The sequence below is a fragment of the Staurois parvus genome, unplaced genomic scaffold (genome assembly GCF_062004578.1).
Source record: "Staurois parvus isolate SC_StPar_1 unplaced genomic scaffold, SC_StPar_1.0 ptg002019l, whole genome shotgun sequence".
NCBI lineage: Eukaryota > Metazoa > Chordata > Amphibia > Anura > Ranidae > Staurois > Staurois parvus.
In genome coordinates, this window is record NW_028319815.1 from 323,627 (window position 1) to 342,500 (window position 18,874).

An 18,874-nucleotide genomic window follows, 5' to 3' on the forward strand; every position below is an offset into this window, starting at 1 on the left:
GAAGCCGCTTTCCAATTGAGAGAAGCCACTTCTGACTTACCTATATAACCAAGCACCAGGCATAGGACGAAATGCGTCAGTAGCATAGGACAAAATGTGTCACCCACATAGGACGAAATTCCCCTAATGTGGCCTATTGGGAGAAGCCACTTCTGACTTACCTGTATAACCAAGCCCCTGGCATAGGACGAAATGCCCCTAATGTAGCCAATTGGGAGAAGCCACTTTCCATCTTGCTAGCACATGGAGCTGTTTGGTGTGCGGTGTTCAACCAGGACTGACTACACGTTTACCAGTGTAATGCAACTAATGTAGGGGATATAAGATGAATTCCTAATGGAACAAACATTGACATTGAAGTGCCACACCACTGCTGAGAGGTCCAAATACAATATTATTCTAATACAAAAAAGTCAGGAGTACAGTCTACAAAGTAACGCATTTCAGGGGTCCAAGATTGCCCCATTTCAGAGGTCCACGAGTGCCCCATTTCAGAGGTCCAAGAGTGCCCCATTCCAGGGGTCCAAGAGTGCACCATTCCAGGGGTCCAAGAGTGCCCCATTCCAGGGGTCCAAGAGTGCCCCATTTCAGAGGTCCAAGAGTGCCCCATTTCAGAGGTCCAAGAGTGCCCCATTCCAGGGGTCCAAGAGTGCCTCATTTCAGGGGTCCAAGAGTGCCCCTTTTTATCAGGAATTGATTGACAGCAATAAGAATAGATGTGTTAATTGGACCTATAATGGAATTATTTCCAGTGTGATTGCAGTCACAGGCCTTTGTCAGCAGCTGGTTTGGCACCCATAATGGCTTCATAATGGAGACTCATTGTCATGTAATCTGCAGCTTTGAAGCCACATTTCTTCATCACATAGTGTGACATATCACCAGCACTTGCACATGACTGGGAGAGATAACATCATAAGTGAGGTGTTTCTGCTATGAACACAGAAGAGACCTGCCATGATAAACACCCGCCTAACGGGAAATGTGAAGGCTCCATGCACACTGGCTGATTTTTAACCGCTAGAAATACTGCTACAGGGCGGCACGGGCGCGCAAAATCACATATATTGTAAAGCGTATATTACATATATATATATAAACATATATTATATTGTAAAGCGATGCGCAAACTGTTGGCGCTCTATAAATCCTGTATACTCTAAATATATATTATTTTGCAGTTCTGGGTAGGGCGCGCGCGTGCCCTACCCGTGCCGCCATTCATGGTCTCAACTGTCAATCACCAGGTCCCGGCCGGTGTTTCCGCACCGGCACCCGGCAATATCCGAGGATTTCCAACAGGGGAGAGACCTGTATGTAAACAATACAGATCTCTCCCCTGTCAGCTCCTGCACACTGCTTTGTATGGCTATGCATAGCAGAGCCATACAAAGCAGCGTGCTTACAGTGATGTACACACACACAGCACACAGTTAGACCTATGCTGTCCAAACTCTTCCCTCACCAGTAGATCCCTTTCAGAAACAACAGACCCCTACAGCAACACTAGATTCACCCCATCAGCAATACTAGATCCACCCCAAACAGTAGATCTCCCAGAAGCCAACACCAATAGACCCTCCAGCTGCCAGCAACAATTGACCTCTCCCACAACAGTAGATCCCTTCCATCAACAACATATCCTCTCCAGCAACAATAGATCCCCAGCAGCCAGCATCAATAGACCCTCCAGCAACAAAAAACCCTCTCTCAACAGTAGATCCCTATCAGCAACAACTGCCCCCCTCCAGCAACAATAGACCCCCTTGCAACATTAGATCCCCAACGGCCTGCATCAATAGACCCTCCAGCAGCCAGCAACATTAAACCCCTCCCTCAACAGTAGATCCCTATCAGCAACAACTGGCCCTCTCTAGTAACACAAGACCCCCTCACGACAATAGATCCCCAGAAGCCAGCATCAATAGATCCTTCAGCAGCCAGCGACAATAAACCCCTCCCTCAACAGAAGAACCATATCAGCAACAACCGACCCTCTCCAGTAACACAAGACCCCCTAACAGGAGTAGATCCCAGAAGCCATCATTAATAGACCCTTCAGCAGCCAGCAACAGGAGACCCCCTTTGACCAGTAGATCCTTCTTAGCAACAACTGATTCCCTCTAACAACAATAGACCCACTCACGACAGTAGATCCCCAGGAGCCAGCATCAATAGACTCCTCCCTCACCAGTAGATCCCTTCCAGCAACAACAGACCCCTCCAGCAACACTAGATTCACCCCATCAGCAATAGATCTCCCAGAAGGCAACACCAATTGACCCTCCAGCTGCCAGCAACAATTGAGCCCCTCGCAACATTAGATACCTAGCAGCCAGCATCAATAGATCCTCCAGCAGCCAGCAACATTAAACCCCTCCCTCAACAGTAGATCCCTATCAGCAACAACTGGCCCTCTCTAGTAACCAAAGACCCCCTCATGACAATAGATCCCCAGAAGCCAGCATCAATGGACCCTTTAGCAGCCAGCAACAGCAGACCCCCTCTGACCAGTAGATCCTCCTTAGCAACAACTGATCCCCTCTAGCAACAATAGACCCACTCACAACAATAGATGCCCAGGAGCCAGCATCAATAGACTCCTCCCTCACCAGTAGATCCCTTCCAGCAACAATAGACCTCCTTGGAAAAATAGATCCCCAGGAGCCAGCAACAATAGACTCTGCAGCACACCCCAGCAGCCTTTGCCAAACATACTTGCAGTGCCACGTTCCCCCGCGTTCCTGCTGAAAAAAAAGCCCTGGCTGTCAGTAACAGTGAAGTTGTGACCACCACTGTAATTCTTCACAGTGACCACCAATGTAAGGGGCACACTTCCTACTGTCCCCCAATAAATTGATTTTACCAGGAGTTCCCTGAGACCTAAGGGCTCATGTACATGGGACGTTTGGAGAACACTTCTGAAAGCTGGAAAATGACAGCAGGAAAATGCAGGTTAAAAAAAACGTTCGTTTTGCCGCGTTTGCATACCGCGTTTAGCTGCGTTTGCGTTCAGAAGTGTTTTTTGAAGATAAGCACAGGAGAACCCCAAATGCCCAGAATGCACTGAAAAGTGATAAATTATTAACTATTTCAGACTGTTTAAGAGAAATACAGAGAGTAGAAGCAGAGACAGCAGTATGTGTGGAGATTAGCTTAGGTGTGAGTTGCTCATTAACATTTCTTTTGTTTCCAAGGGTGGGAAAGGTGTCTGGTGGGTGAGTCATTAAGGCCACCTGGCATGGGGTCTTCATGAGGAATTTGAGGTGTGAATGGTCATTAACATATCTTTTGTTTCCAAGGGTGGGAAAGGTCTGAGGTGTGAATGGTTATTAACATATCTTTTGTTTCCAAGGGTGGGAAAGGTGTCTGGTGGGTGAGTCATTAAGGCCACCTGGCAGGGGGTCTTCATGAGGAATTTGAGGTGTGAATGGTCATTAACATATCTTTTGTTTCCAAGGGTGGGAGAGGTCTGAGGTGTGAATTGGTTATTAACATATCTTTTTTTTCTAAGGGTGGGAGAGGTCTGAGGTGTGAATTGGTCATTAACATATCTTTTGTTTCCAAGGGTGGGAGAGGTCAGAGGTGTGAATTGGTCATTAACGTTTCTTTTGTTTCCAAGGGTGGGAAAGGTGTCTGGTGGAGGGAGTCATTAAGGTCACCTGGCAGGGGGTCTTCATGAGGAATTTGAGGTGTGAATGGGCATTAGCATATCTTTTGTTTCCAAGGGTGGGAGAGGTCTGAGGTGTGAATGGTCATTAACATATCTTTTGTTTCCAAGGGTGGGAGAGGTCTGAGGTGTGAATTGGTCATTCCAATGTGTGACAAGCTTAGTAGGAACATCCTGTGTTCAGTGTTTTGTCCATCTAAGCACCTTGAACATGCTTTGCATGCATTTTTCATGATGAAAAAGGCTCTGGACAGCATTGGGAACTGGAAGAGTTAAAAAAAAAATTAAAGCGCAAATGCTTATAAACACGTTTTAGCTGCGTTTTGCATTTGAAATGCTGATAGAATCGACATCTGAATGCAAGTTTGTTGTGTTCAAAAAAAATGACTGTAAACTCAACTGCCTGTAAACGACGATGTGTACACGGACACAGAGGAGAACATTAGGGAGAATTCAGGGGCTGCTGAGAAAAACGCAGAACAGCTCCTGAACGCGAGTTTATCAGCTGCAGTGTACATGAGCCCTAAACATGATTCTTGAGGGTTCCTCTGGGGTAACAAGGTTGAGGAAAGGCTGAACTGGATCAAAGAAATAAAAGAAATTGTTTTTTTTACAAGTTCCATAATAACATGTTATATAGGGAAAGGCCGTGTCAAGCCGTCAGAAGAGGATTCGCATGGAGAAGACCAGGACCACTTAGATTCCCAGCGATCGCCCAATGGAACGGAAACGCCATTTGCTTCAGCACGTCTCAACGTTTCCAAACAAACTACAAGGACATCAGCCAATGTGACAAACCAAGAAAGAGAAGCCAGCGAGTCTCCCCGATCACAGGTACGTATGTACAGAACATTTTACGACATGACGTCTTCTTCTCGGGTCATCTCACTTGTTCTGTCCCTTGGGGCGGTAACAGATGTGGACGCCTCGTGATGATCCAAGGACAATCTGCGTATTTGTGTTCAGTACAATCTACACCAAAGTCCCGATGTATTTCACATACCATCTCATATATTAACAGATCTACCAGGACTGACCCCGGAGATAATGATCATGTTCCTCCAGGCCTAGGCACAGCTGGGCTTTATGGTCTTCCTACCTCCCCAGCAGTTTTACATCTGCTTGCCACAAAGCAATGAAATTGTAGTATAGCGCTTCCCCCGCAGGAGCCGCTGGTTATTTGGGCCGATTTCCCCCCACTCACAGCATGCGCAGCCAGGTACATGGCATTTTCAGTGTTCTTCCTTTGGTTCAGGAATCAGTGTAGAGGTTTCTTATTGGCAACAGGAACTTGTGGAGGGGATGGGGAGCATGGAATACCCCGGAACTGAGGAAATACGCAATTTATTTATTTCAGGTACTTATATAGCACCAGCAATGTACTCAGCGCTTTACATATATATTGTACATTCACATCAGTCCCTAACCCTCAAGGGGTGTACAATCTAAGGTCCCTAACTCACATTCATACATACACATACTAGGGACAATTTAGACAGGAGCCAATTCACCTATCAGAATGTCTTTGGAGTGTGGGAGGAAACCGGAGTACCCAGAGGAAACCCACGCAGGCACAAGGAGAACATGCAAGCTCCAGGCAGGTGGTGCCGTGGTTGGGATTTGAACCAACGACGTTAGTACTGCCAGGCGAAAGTTATTTATTACAGGTACTTATATAGCGCCGTCAATTTCCACAGCACTTTACATATATTGTACATTCACATCAGTCCCCGCCCCCGAGGAGCGTACAATCTAAGGTCCCTAACTCACATTCATACATACACATACTAGGGCCAATTTAGACAGGAGCCAATTAACCTACCAGCATGTCTTTGGAGTGTGGGAGGAAACCCACGCAGGCACAGGGAGAACATGCAAACTGCAGGCAGGTGGTGCCATGGTTGGGATTCAGACCAATGACCTTAGTCCCTAACCCGCAAGGGGCAAACAATCTAAGGTTCCCAACTCACATTCATACATACACGTCTGTCTGTCTGTCCGTCCGTCCGTCCAGTCATACCCGACCCTTGGCGATTGCATGGACTGTCACTCGTAAGCAACTTTTTCCATGAATTCTCTTAGCAATTATTTTACAAGGTAGGTTGCCAGGTCTTTCCCCAACCCCCACCATGCAGGAGATCCCACATGGCCAGGGATGAAACTAGGACAATTTAGACAGGAGCCAATTCACCTACCAGCATGTCTTTGGAGTGTGGGAGGAAACTGGAGTACCCAGAGGAAACCCACGCAGACACAGGGAGAACATGCAAGCTTCAGGCAGGTGGTGCCGTGGTTGGGATTCGAACCAAAGACCCTAGTCCCTAACCCTCAAGGAGCGTACAATCTAAGGTCCCTAACTTACATTCATACATACACATACTAGGGACAATTTAGACAGGAGCCAATTCACCTACCCGCATGTGTTTGGAGTGTGGGAGGAAACCGGAGTACCCAGAGGAAACCCACGCAGGCACAGGGAGAACATGCAAACTCCAGGCAGGGGGTGCCGTGGTTGGGATTTGAACCAAAGACTCTAGTGCTGCCAGGTGGAAGTGCTAACCACTAACCCCCGGTTCACATCTATGCGGCCGTGCGGGCCGCGTTTTGCACGGGAACGAGAGCCCATTCATTTGAACGGACTCCTGTGCCCTGGGACACGCAGGGAAAGAAGTCCCTGCACTTCTTTGGAAAACGCAGCCCGCATGGGAACCTCGGTTACCAGCATGGTTGCGTTTCCCAAGTGTACGGTGTGCCATTAGAACTAATGGCACCCGCCCGTGGGTCCGCATTCCTCTGTGCAGATGGTGCGGCTGCACGGATTTTCTTGCGGCTCCGCAGCGGCACCACCCGCACAGATGTCAACCTAGAGTTAGCCACTGTGCTGCTGCAAATTGAGGACTGCTAGACTTTTGACTGCTCTGTACTGTAAGGCTAGGTTCACATCTGCGCCGGAGGTGACGCTGCGGATCTACACAAAAATCTGTGCAGCCGCACCACCCGCACAGAGGAATGCGGACCCACGGGTGGTTTCCATTAATTCTAATGGCACGCCTCCCACACTGGAAATCACAACCGTACTGGGAACCTCGGCTGCGGTTTCCAAAGGAGTTCAGGGACTTCTTCCCTGCGTGTCCCGGGCACGGGAGTCCATTCAAATAAATGGGCTCTCGTGCCCGCGCAAAACGTGGACCGCAGGAAACGCAGATATATGAACCAGGGGTAAGGCACCATTCACATCTGAGCGTAGTGTTTTTGTGCATTATTTTGTGTGCGTTTTGTCTCGTGGTTTTATGCGCGTTTGCAAATATTTGTGCGCAATTTATTCTGACGTTTTCAGGCTTTTCGAGTTCTCTGACATCAATTGTTGTTGTGTTTTGCCATGCCAGAAAAACGTATGAAAGCACATAAAAATGCACGATTTGCGCATTTCATTGTATTTCTATGGGTATGAAAACGCACCAGAATGCATCAATCTGCCTGAATGGAGCTACAAAAGTTCTCAGAGGCTCCTCGAACTTCCTCTCTGTCTCTCTCTGCCCCAGGGGCAGAGCCCCCAGAACATGGATCTCCTCCTGAAGGACTGTACGTAGGAAATCTGCACTCTGCTGTCAGGCCTCATAATATTTATGGGTTCTCCATCCACCTTCTGGGCACACCTCCCCAGAGATTGGCTGGAACTCCATTCTGGTCTCCCTCCGACTATACATCAGGAAGTCTCTAGAAAACTGGGCAGCAGCCCCTGAGACACTCAGCAGCCCTAATTCCTGCTCCACTGTCTAGAGAAGAGCCACCAAAACTTACCTAGCCACCTACTCTGAACTAGGAGGGTTCTACAACAGTCTACAGGAGGACTCTGGTTTGTGTTTAACCGCTTGCCAATCGCCTACTGTAGGAGTACAACGGCAGAGCGACTCTCCTGTGTCGGATCACATGTCTAGTACGTGATTCGGCATTTCCAGATAGGGCATGCGCACTGCCACCGGGACACCAGCTGTAGTGTGATTAGTCACAGCACAAGCCACTTAGCAGGTGCCGGCCAATGATTGACCATCGGCACCCACTGATCGGCTAGGAGGAGGACAGGGCAGAGCTCTGTCAATGTAAACAATACAGAGCTCTGTCCTGTCGGCGAGGAGGTGCCAGTTTTTGTTTCCCTTCATTGCAGGGGATAAAAACCCCTGATTGGCTAGGAGGAAGACAGGGCACAGCTCTGTCAATGTAAACAATACAGAGCTCTGTCCTGTCAGCGGGGATGTGCCGGTTTTTGTTTCCCTTCATTGCAGGGGATAAAAACCCCTGATTGGCTAGGAGGAAGACAGGGCACAGCTCTGTCAATGTAAACAATACAGAGCTCTGTCCTGTCAGCAGGGATGTGCCGGTTTTTGTTTCTCTTCATTGCAGGGGATAAAAACCCCTGATTGGCTAGGAAGAAGACAGGGCACAGCTCTGTCAATGTAAACAATACAGAGCTCTGTCCTGTCAGCGGGGATGTGCCGGTTTTTGTTTCCCTTCATTGCAGGGGATAAAAACCCCTGATTGGCTAGAAGGAAGACAGGGCACAGCTCTGTCAATGTAAACAATACAGAGCTCTGTCCTGTTGGCAGGGAGGTGCCAGCTTTTGTTTCCCTGCAAAGCAGGGGATAAAAACCGGCACATCCCTTAATGAAAGCACCCCACAGTACACACATAAACACTGGTTAGGCACACGTTTAAATCTTTGATCGCCCTAGATGTTTAACCCCTTCCCAGCCAGTGTCATTAATACAGCGACGGTGCATATTTTTTAGCACTGATCACTGTATTAGTGTCACTGGTTCTCACAAAGCATCAAAAGTGTCAGTTAGTGTCAGATTGCCCGCCATAGTATCGCACTCCTGCTATAAGTCGCTGAGTGCCACTATTACTAGTACAATAGGGGAAAAAATTAATTAAGTAATTAAATTAATTAAAATTCAAGTATGTATATTGTACCATAGTTTGTAGACACGATAACTTTCACGCAAACCAATCCGTATACTCTTTTTTTTGTGATTTTTTTTTTTTTATTACTAAAACTATGTAGCAGAATACATACTGGCCTAAATTAATGAAGAAATTAGATTTAAAAAAAAAAACATTTTTATTGGATATGTTTTATAGCAAAAAGTAAATATTGTTTTGTTTTTTTTTAATTTTGTCTTTTTTTTTTTCATTTATAGCGCACAAAAAATAAAAGAACCTCATTAGTGATCAAATACCACTAAACAAAAGCGCTATTTGTGTAAAAAAAAAAGGTATAAATTTAATTTAGATACAGTGTAGCATGACCTTGCAATTGTCAGTTAAAGTAACGTAGTGCTGAGTAGCAAAAAAAATGGCCTGGTCATGAGAGGGGTATATCCCTTTATTTTCTTTTTTATTCTATTCTGTTTTATTCTGTTATTTTATTTTCTATTCTATTCTTGTAGATTTTATTATATTATTTTTTTATTGGATATGTTTAATAGCAGTAAGTAAATAATATTGTTTTTGTTTTGTTTTTAATTTTGTCTTTTTTTCATTTATAGCGCAAAAAAATAGAAAAAAAACTCAGTGGTGATCAAATACCACCAAACTAAAGCTCTATTTGTGTGAAAAAAAACATAAATTTAATTTGGGTACAGTATCGCATGACCATGCAATTGTCAATTAAAGTAACAAGTAAATGGCCTGGTCATGAGAGGGGTATATCCTTTTATTTTCTATTTTATTATATTCTGTTTTATTCTATTATTTTCTTTTCTATTCTAATATTTTAGATTTTATTCTATTATTTTCTTTTCTATTCTATTAGATTTTATTCTATTATTTTCTTTTCTATTCTATTAGATTTTATTCTATTATTTTCTTTTCTATTCTGTTCTTTTAGATTTTATTCTATTATTTTCTTTTCTATTCTTTAAGATTTTATTCTATTATTTTCTTTTCTATTCTATTATTTTAGATTTTATTCTACTATTTGATTTTCTATTCTGTTATTTTAGATTTTATTCTACTATTTTCTTTTCTATTCTTTTAGATTTTATTCTATTATTTTCTTTTCTATTCTATTCTTTTAGATTTTATTCTATTATTTTCTTTTCTATTCTATTCTTTTAGATTTTATTCTATTATTTTCTTTTCTATTCTGTTCTTTTAGATTTTATTCTATTATTTTCTTTTCTATTCTATTCTTTTAGATTTTATTCTATTATTTTCTTTTCTATTCTATTAGATTTTATTCTATTATTTGATTTTCTATTCTGTTCTTTTAGATTTTATTCTATTATTTTCTTTTCTATTCTTTAAGATTTTATTCTATTATTTTCTTTTCTATTCTATTATTTTAGATTTTATTCTACTATTTGATTTTCTATTCTGTTCTTTTAGATTTTATTCTATTATTTTCTTTTCTATTCTTTTATATTTTATTCTATTATTTTCTTTTCTATTCTATTCTTTTAGTTTTTATTCTATTATTTGGTTTTCTATTCTATTCTTTTAGATTTTATTCTATTATTTGATTTTCTATTCTATTCTTTTAGATTTTATTCTATTATTTGATTTTCTATTCTATTCTTTTGGATTTTATTCTATTATTTGATTTTCTGATCTATTCTTTTAGATTCTATTCTATTATTTTTGGCCTGGTCATGGAGGGGGTTAAATCTTCCGGAGCTTTAAAAGTGCATCATTGCATTTCATTTGTTCAGCGCCATACTTATCATTGTCTTACTATTTTATTCAGCAGGATCCTTGGGAGTTGACCGCCATCACTGCTCCCATTGGTCAGTCTTTGACCATCTACGACGGTGCGATCGATCCCCAGGCTGACGACTTTTTGGCCTTTAGGCAGCATTACTGTCTTAGTTGGGGGAGTTTTACGACTTTCCTGGAGAGCTTACTAAGAATCCTCCAGGATTACGCGGTTCCTGCTGCAGTGGTGAATGGAGAGAGGATGAAGATGGCTACGTTGGATGTGGAGCTGGGTAAGGCTCCATCAACATCTCAGCTACTGTCGGTGCTGGAGAACAGATCCTGGGTTCACACGTTCATGAACCAGCCCGGGCAGCGGTACAAGGGAAGAGAAGGAAGATCAGCAGCCGCTCTGAAGATCCAATCCGCATGGCGAGGGTATAAAGACAGAGCGGCGTACCTCACCCACCGCCAGCAACGATGGGCCACTGGTGTCATCGCCATCGCCTGGCTGCTGTATGTGCAGAAATCCCGAGTCCACAAGATGTTGCTGGAATCCAGAGACCACCATTTACAGAACTGCCGATCTAGAGCCAAGGTCAGTTCCCGATCGTTTATATGGGTCCTACTACTAGACCATGGAGCCAGTCGCATCTATGCGGCCGTGCGGGCTGCGTTTTGCGCGGGCGCGTGAGCCCATTCACTTGAACAGACTCCCGTGCCCGGGACACGCAGGGAAGAAGTCCCGGCGCTTCTTCTGAAAACGCAGCCGAGGTTTCAAGTATGGTTGCGTTTTCCAGTGCGGGCAACGTGCCATTAGAACTAATCGACTAATAGACCAGCCCGGCAGGTCAGGAAAGGGGGTGACGGGCGAGTGCCCCCCCCCCCAAACCACACTAGGCCACATGGCCTCAGTATGGGGATGGGGTACTTTGGGGCATGGGAGCTTGTCCCCCCCCAAACCCCACTAGGCCACATGGCCTCAATATGGGGGTGGGGTACTTTGGGGCATGGGGGCTTGCCCCCCTCCCAAAGCACTTTGTCCCATGGTTGTGGTGGTCTGTGGGCTGGGGAGCTTATCAGAATCTAGAATGGGGCCCTCAGATCCCGTCCCCCTTTAAGGACTGCTCCCCCGCTCCCCATTAAGGTTTGGCACCTTTGGGGGGCGCCCCCCCCCCCTATGTGAATGAGTATGGGGTACTCATTCACAAAATGTGTAGTGTGCAAAATGACAAAAGACAGTCTTTGACAAATCCTTTATTAAAGCGGAGCTCCACCCAAAAGGGGAAGATCCACTTTAAGCCTTTGTTCCCCGCTCCCCATTAAGGATTGGCACCTTTGGGGAGCGGGTACCCGAATTTGACAGGTACCCGCTCCCTCTTCCGCTGCGATCACCTAGGCGATCGGACGTTATCCTCCCCCCTCCCTCCCCGTAGTCTTCTGGGACACGTGACAGGTCCCAGGAGACTACGGGGCCATTCACAAAGCACAGCGCTTCTCACGCATGTGCAGTGGGCACCCGGCTGTGAAGCCGCAAGCTGTCACAGCCGGGTGTCCACAATGAAGATGCCGGCGCCAGGGAGAGAAGACGGACGGTAAAACCAGCGGTGGCGAGGATTCCGCTGGACCGAGGGACAGGTAAGTGGCTGTATTTTAAGTCAGCAGCTACAGTTTTTGTAGCTGCTGACTTTTTTTTTTTTTGCAGGTGGAACTCGGCTTTAAAAACAAAAATGAAAAAAAATGTCCCCCGAAGTAGATCCAACATCAATCATGATGCCTGCCACCACCGCCGACTCGAAAAAAAAACAACGCTCCTTTCTAGATGCTGGCTTCCGCTGTCTGACGGCTTGACAGTTCTTAAAGCGGAGTTCCACTCATCCTATCAAAAAATAAAAGTCAGCAGCTACAAAAACTGTAGCTGCTGACTTTTAAAAAACAGCCACTTACCTGTCCCTCGGTCCAGCGGTGTGTCCCCCGCAGCTCGTTTCACCAGCCGTCCTGGATTCCTGGAGGCCGGCATCTTCAGTGTGGGCACCCGGCTGTGACTGCTTGCGGCTTCACATCCAGGTACCCACTGCGCATGCGTGAGTAGCGCTGCGCTTCGTGAATGGTCCTGTAGTCTTCTAGGACCTGTCACGTGTCCCAAAAGACTACAGGGAGGGAGAGAGGGAGGACACCTTCCACTTCCGATCGCCTAGGCGATAGGTCCAGTAGTGGGAGCGGGTACCTGTCAATTTCGGGTACCCGCCCCCCAAAGGTGCCAATCCTTAATGGGGAGCGGGGGAGCAGTCCTTAAAGTGGAACTTCCCCCTTTTTGGGTGGAGCTCCGCTTTAAGGTGGGAAAAACTGTAGCTGCTGACTTTTAAAAAACAGCCACTTACCTGTTCCTCGGTCCCGTGGTGTGTCCCCCGCAGCCCGTTTCACCAGCCATCCTGTATTCCAGGAGGCCGGCATCTTCAGTGTGGGCACCCAGCTGTGACAGCTTGCGGCTTCACAGCCGGGTACCCACTGCGCATGAGCGAGTGGCGCTGCACTTCATGAATGGTCCTGTAGTCGTCTGGGACCTGTCATGTGTCCCAAAAGACTACAGGGAGGGTAGGAGGACAACTTCCTAGACCAGGGGTAGGCAACCCGCTGCTCTCTAGCTGTTGTGGAACTACATTTCCCATGAGGCATTGCAACATTACAAAACTGACAGTTACAGCTATGACTTGCAGAGGCATGATGGAACTTGTCATCCTGCGGCTCTCAGGTTGCCTACCCCTGGCCTAGGCGATCGGACCGGAAGTGGGAGCGGGTACTTGTCAAATTCGAGTACCCGCTCCCCCCCGTCCCCCAAAGGTGCCAATCCTTAATAGGGAGCGGGGGAGCAGTCCTTAAAGCGGAACTTCCCCTTTTGGGTGGAGCTCTGCTTTAATAAAGTATTTTTCAAAGACTGTCTTTTGTCATTTTTTACACTACACATTTTGTGAATGAGTACCCCATACTCATGCACATAGGGGGCACCCCCCCAGAGGTGCCAGTCCTTAATGGGGAGCAGTCCTTACAGCGAAACTTCCCCTTTTGGGTGGAGCTCTGCTTTAATAAAGTATTTGTCAAAGACTGTCTCTTGTCATTTTTTACACTACACTTTTTGTGAATGAGTACCCCATACTCATTCACGTGGGGGGCACCCCCCAAAGGTGCCAATCTTTAATGGGGAGCGGGGGAGCAGTCCTTAAAGCGTAACTTTCCCTTTTGGCTGGAGCTCTGCTTTAAATACTGTGATGACGTCGCAAGGGGGCAGGGTCACCTGATCGATGTCACTGGGTGCCCCCCCACCCCTTGTGACATCATCATGCACCCGTGGTCAGGTGCATTGCTTTGGCCAATCACCATGCACTGTCAGCGCATCGTGGATCGTGATGGGCGAACAGCCCGCCGAACGCCCTTATCGTCTGCGTGGAAAGGCCGACATGCGACTCGAACACGAAGCAGCGGGAGAATCTGCGCGTGGCTTAGTGCGGGGAGGCACAGATTGCGCGGCCTGCGTACGTTTCACAATCAAACCTCTTCTCACTTACAGGGGGATTAAACACCTCTGCGCTGTCATTGCTCTGTCAAGAAGTATTTAACACGGCCTTTTAATTAGTGCGCACCATTTCATTTATATTTGCTTTACCTCCCACCTACCCCCCCCACCCCACACTTTCCGTGTTAATTCATATTCTTTTAATTAAAGCGAGTACGGCCTTAATCTCCCCTCACCAGCCGCATCATGCAGCCGCCTAATTAAATTAATTGGGGGGGGGGGGGTGCGGAGATGTTTTTAAAGCATATAATTAAATCAATTAATATAATTTAAGCTTGGATTAACCGTACGGCAGGATGAAGGAAGGAAGCTTAAGACCCCCCTCGCCCTCTCCGATAAGTGTGTTCCAGACTGCCTCTCTCACTCATTGCTCTTCCCTTGATTTTTTAGCATCTGGCATCCAACTGGAATCACATCAGGACGTGCAGGAGGAGCATTATCCATATCCCATCATTAGGTAAAGAGCTCTTAGCCTCCAGATCTATCAGCCACCTCTATTACCCAGCACATTACGCTTCCCTGATTGAGTTCAGCGCGGGGACCTTCTCTTATTCAGATGGGTCTCTGCAGGAAAATGTTCTCGACATGATGAGAGTGATATTACCAGACCCGCACTGGAAGCGGCGTTTAATTCGGGGAGTTAAACAAATAAACTCATTACGGGATGTGGGGGATAAGGAGGGAGATGAGCAGCCGAGGGGCCATTCCTGATAATTTGCTTTTCATCTGTGTGAAATGAGTTAAGAATCTTCTGTGTGCATATGTGTGTGCTTGTATGTGTGTGCATATATGTGTGCGTGTGTGTGTGTGTGCATGTGTGTGCGTGCGCATATGTGTGTGCATATGTGTGTATGTGTATATGTGTGTGTGTGTGCACATATGTGTGTATATGTGTGTGTGCACATGTGTGTGTGTGTGTGTATATGTGTGTGCATATGTGTGCGTGTGCTTGTGTGTGTGCATATGTGTGTGTGTGTGTGTGTGTGCTTGTGTGTGTGTGCTTGTGTGTGTGTGTATATGTGTGTGTGTGTGTGTGTGTATATGTGTGTGTGTGTGTGTGTGTGTGTGTGTGTATCTAGCTGTGTGTGCATATGTGTTGTTTGTGTGTGTGCATATGTGTGTGCGTGTGTGCATATGTGTGTGTGTGTGTGTGCTTGTGTGTGTGTGTATATGTGTGCGTGTATGCATATGTGTGTGTGCATATGTGTGTGTGTATCTAGCTGTGTGTATGTATGTATGGGTAGAGGTCCTTTATGGGAATGGTGTGCATGTGCCAATCTGTGCATTTGGACCTTTTTCTATGTGCATGGTTTTTTGTTTGTTTGTTTTTTTGCATTTGTGTGTGTGTATGTATGGGTTTTATGTATGTGTATATGTATGGGTTTTATGTATGTATGTATGTATGTATGTATGTCTGTGTGCAGGGGTGGACTGACAACACATAGGGCCCCCGGGCAATAGGGGATCATGGGGCCCCTGTGGCCTTGCCCACACCGGAAAAAGCCTATGAAAAAGCCAAGGAAAGGTACCAGGGGCATCTTACGGGGCCCCCTACTGACCCCGGGCCCTCGAGCAGTGCCCGAGTGTTCGAATGGTCAGTCCACCCCTGTGTGTGTGTATGTATGGGTATACGTTTCTTATATGAATGGTGTGGATGCGCCAATTGGTACATATGAACCTTTTTCCACGTGCATGGTTTTTTGTTTGTTTATTTTTTGCATTTGTGTGTATGTATATGTATGGGTTTTATGTGTGTATGTGTGTGTATGGGTAGAAGTTCTTTATGGGAATGGTGTGCATGTGCCAATCTGTGCATGTGGAGCTCTTTCCATGTGCATGGTTTATTTGTTGTTGTTTTTTTGCATTTGTGGGTATGTATGGGTTGTGTGTGTATGTGTGTGTTTGTATGTATGTAGCTGTGTATGTATGGATATTGGTTTCTTATATGAATGGTGTGCATGTGCCAGTTGGTATATATGGCTCTCTTTCCATCCATGTGCATGGTTTTTTTTGCTTTGCATTTGTGTGTATGTATTGGTTTTGTGTGTGTGTGTATGTAGCTGTGTATGTATGGGTATAAGTTTTTTATATAAATGGTGTGCATGCGCCAATTGGTACATATGGATCTCTTTCCATGTGCATGGGTTTTTTTGTTTGTTTTTTGCATTTGTGTGTATGTATGGGTTTTGTGTATGTATGTATGTGGATGTAGCTGTGTATGTATGGGTTTTGTATATGTATGTATGTATGTATGTGTGTGTGTATGTAGGTATAAGTTTCTTATATAAATGGTGTGCATGCGCCAATTGGTACATATGGATCTCTTTCCATGTGCATGGTTTTTTTGTTTGTTTTTTGCATTTGTGTGTATGTATGGGTTTTGTGTATGTATATTTGTATGTATGTGGATGTAGCTGTGTATGTATGGGTTTTGTATATGTATGTATGTATGTATGTATGTGTGTGTGTATGTAGGTATAAGTTTCTTATATGAATGGTGTGCATGCGCCAATTGGTACATATGGATCTCTTTCCTTGTGCGTGTTTTTTGGAGGGTTTTTTTCATTTGTGTGTATGTATGAGTTTTGTGTATGTATGTGTGTGTGTGTATGTAGCTGTGTATGTATGGGTAAAAATTTCCTATATGAATGGTGTGCATGCACCAATTGGTACATATGGATCTCTTTCCATGTGCATTGTTTTTTGTTTAGTTTTTTTTTTTTTGCATTTGTGTGTATGTATGGGTTTTTGTGTGTGTGTGTGTGTGTGTGTGTATGTGCATGTAGCTGTGTATGTATGGGTATAAGTTTCTTATATGAATGGTGTGCATGTGCCAATTGGTATATATGGACCTTTTTCCATGTGCGTGTTTTTTGTTTGCATTTGTGTGTGTCAATGGGTTTTGTGTGTGAACGTTTGTATGTATGTGGATGTAGCTGTATATGTGGATGTATGGGTATAGGTTTCTTAAAGGAATGGTGTGCATGTGCCAATCTGTGCACATGGATCTTTTTCCATGTGCATGTTTTTTTGTGTTTTGTTTTGCATTTGTGTGTATGTGTGGATTGTGTGTGTATGTATGTATGGATATGGGTTTTTATGTGAATGGTTGATGTATGAATTTTGTATGTGTGATGTGTGTGTGTGTATGTATAGCTATCTGTGTATGTATGGGATATGGGTTTTTATATGAAAGGATGTGCATGTTCTAATCTGTGCATATGGATCTCTGTCCTCGTGCATGTGTTTTTTCGCACTTGTGTGTTTGCGTGTGCCTAGCTTTGTTTAACTGTGTGCCTCCATGTCCGGCTATCTGTGTGTATATGTGTATGTCTTGGTGTACTTGTTATTGTATGTATCTATGTATGTGTATGTGTATGTGTGTGTATGTCTTGGTGTACTTGTTATTGTATGTATCTATGTATGTGAGTATCTCTTTGGAAATACTGTAACTTTTCTTTCTGCAAGTCTATGTGTGTGTATGTGTGTACTGTATATATAGCTGTGTATGTCTATGTATGAATATAGGTTTTTTTTATATGAATGGTGTGCATGCGCCAGTCTGTGTATAAGGATCTCTTTCTGTGTGCATTTGTGTGTTTTTTTTTTTTGTTTTTTTACTTGTGTGTATTTTTAATCATACCTTTTGTTTATGGCTAGGTTATCGTTGTTATTATTATTATACAGGATTTATATAGCGGCAATAGTTTGCTCAGCGCTTTACAATATAACGGGAGACAATACAGCAACAATACAGTTCAATACAAGAGGGTTAGGAGGACCCTGATCCTGGGAGCTTACAATCTAATAGGTTCACACTCTTGCAGGTTTGCAACCCGTGTTTGCGCGGGCACAGAGACCCATTCATTTGAAAGGGCTGCTGTGCCTGCGTTTCACACAGAAAAAAGGTTCCTGCAGCATTTTGTTTTAAAATGCAACGGCCAGGAAATAGCATGGTGCTTCTGCACCATGTGATTTCCCTGCATTTCCAACCCCTACGATCACAATGCATTTTTAGATGCATGGAGGTGCCATTAACCACTTCCTGTCCGTCCCATGTACATAAACGGCTGGACGGGAGCAGTGCCGAAGCACTGTACTGCTAGGGTGACGGTATGTTAAAAAAAAAAAAAACATAAATAATAATATAGAAATAACATTTTTTTTTGAAAAATTATGATTTTTGGTTATAAACTAATTTGGGTCATTTTTTTTTTTTACTAAAAAGATAACTGAATACATTTTGGCCAAGATTTATGAAGAAAGGTTATTTATTTGCTAAATTTTATATGGAAAACACTTTTTTTTTCAAAATGTTTTATTTTTTTTGCTATATAAATGAAAAAGTTCAAAGTCCCAGCGGTGAATAAATACGACCAAAATAAAGTTTTATCTGTCTCAAAAAATGCTAAAAAATTCATATGGGTACAGTGTTGCATGACCGCGCAATTGTTATTCAAAATGTGATAGCGCTGAAAGCTGAAATTTGACCTGGACAGGAAGAGGGTAAAAGTGTCCGGACTTGAAGTGGTTAACTGGTAATTGCTCGGTCATGCAGCGCTGTACCAAAAAATTCATAATTGTTTTTTACACAAATAGAGCTTTCTTTTGGAAAAGTGTCTTTATTAAATCTTGCCCAAAATTTATTCAGTTATCTTTTTAGTAAAAAAAAAATAACACAGATTAGTTTATAACCAAAAATTATAATTTTTCAAAACATTTTATTACATTTTTATTTTTCTTTTTTATATTATTATTTTTTTTTTTTTTTTAACACACTGTCACCCAAGCAGTACAGGGTCACCATAGTGACACTACTACTTGTGGGGGGTGATGAAGATTTTTTTTTTTTTACACTGATTGCTTTTACACCCATAAACGCTGTAAAAGCAATCATTTCTCCTCTTTATCTGCATTCCTGCAGCCATTGAGAACTACTG

At 44.3% G+C, this 18,874-nt stretch overlaps 1 protein-coding gene across 1 annotated transcript in view; it reads left to right on the forward strand.

Moving 5' to 3' along the window:
- The window catches only part of LOC149433028 (IQ domain-containing protein H-like), a gene marked incomplete at its 3' end in the record, with an annotated part of 143,088 nt that overhangs the window by 60,190 nt on the left and 64,024 nt on the right, over nucleotides 1–18,874 (forward strand). The window contains exons 8-10 of the mRNA XM_089664741.1: nucleotides 4,311–4,504; nucleotides 10,416–10,961; nucleotides 14,325–14,391. Of these exons, the coding sequence (XP_089520867.1) occupies nucleotides 4,311–4,504; nucleotides 10,416–10,961; nucleotides 14,325–14,391 (807 nt within the window). The remainder of the gene's footprint in view (nucleotides 1–4,310; nucleotides 4,505–10,415; nucleotides 10,962–14,324; nucleotides 14,392–18,874) is intronic.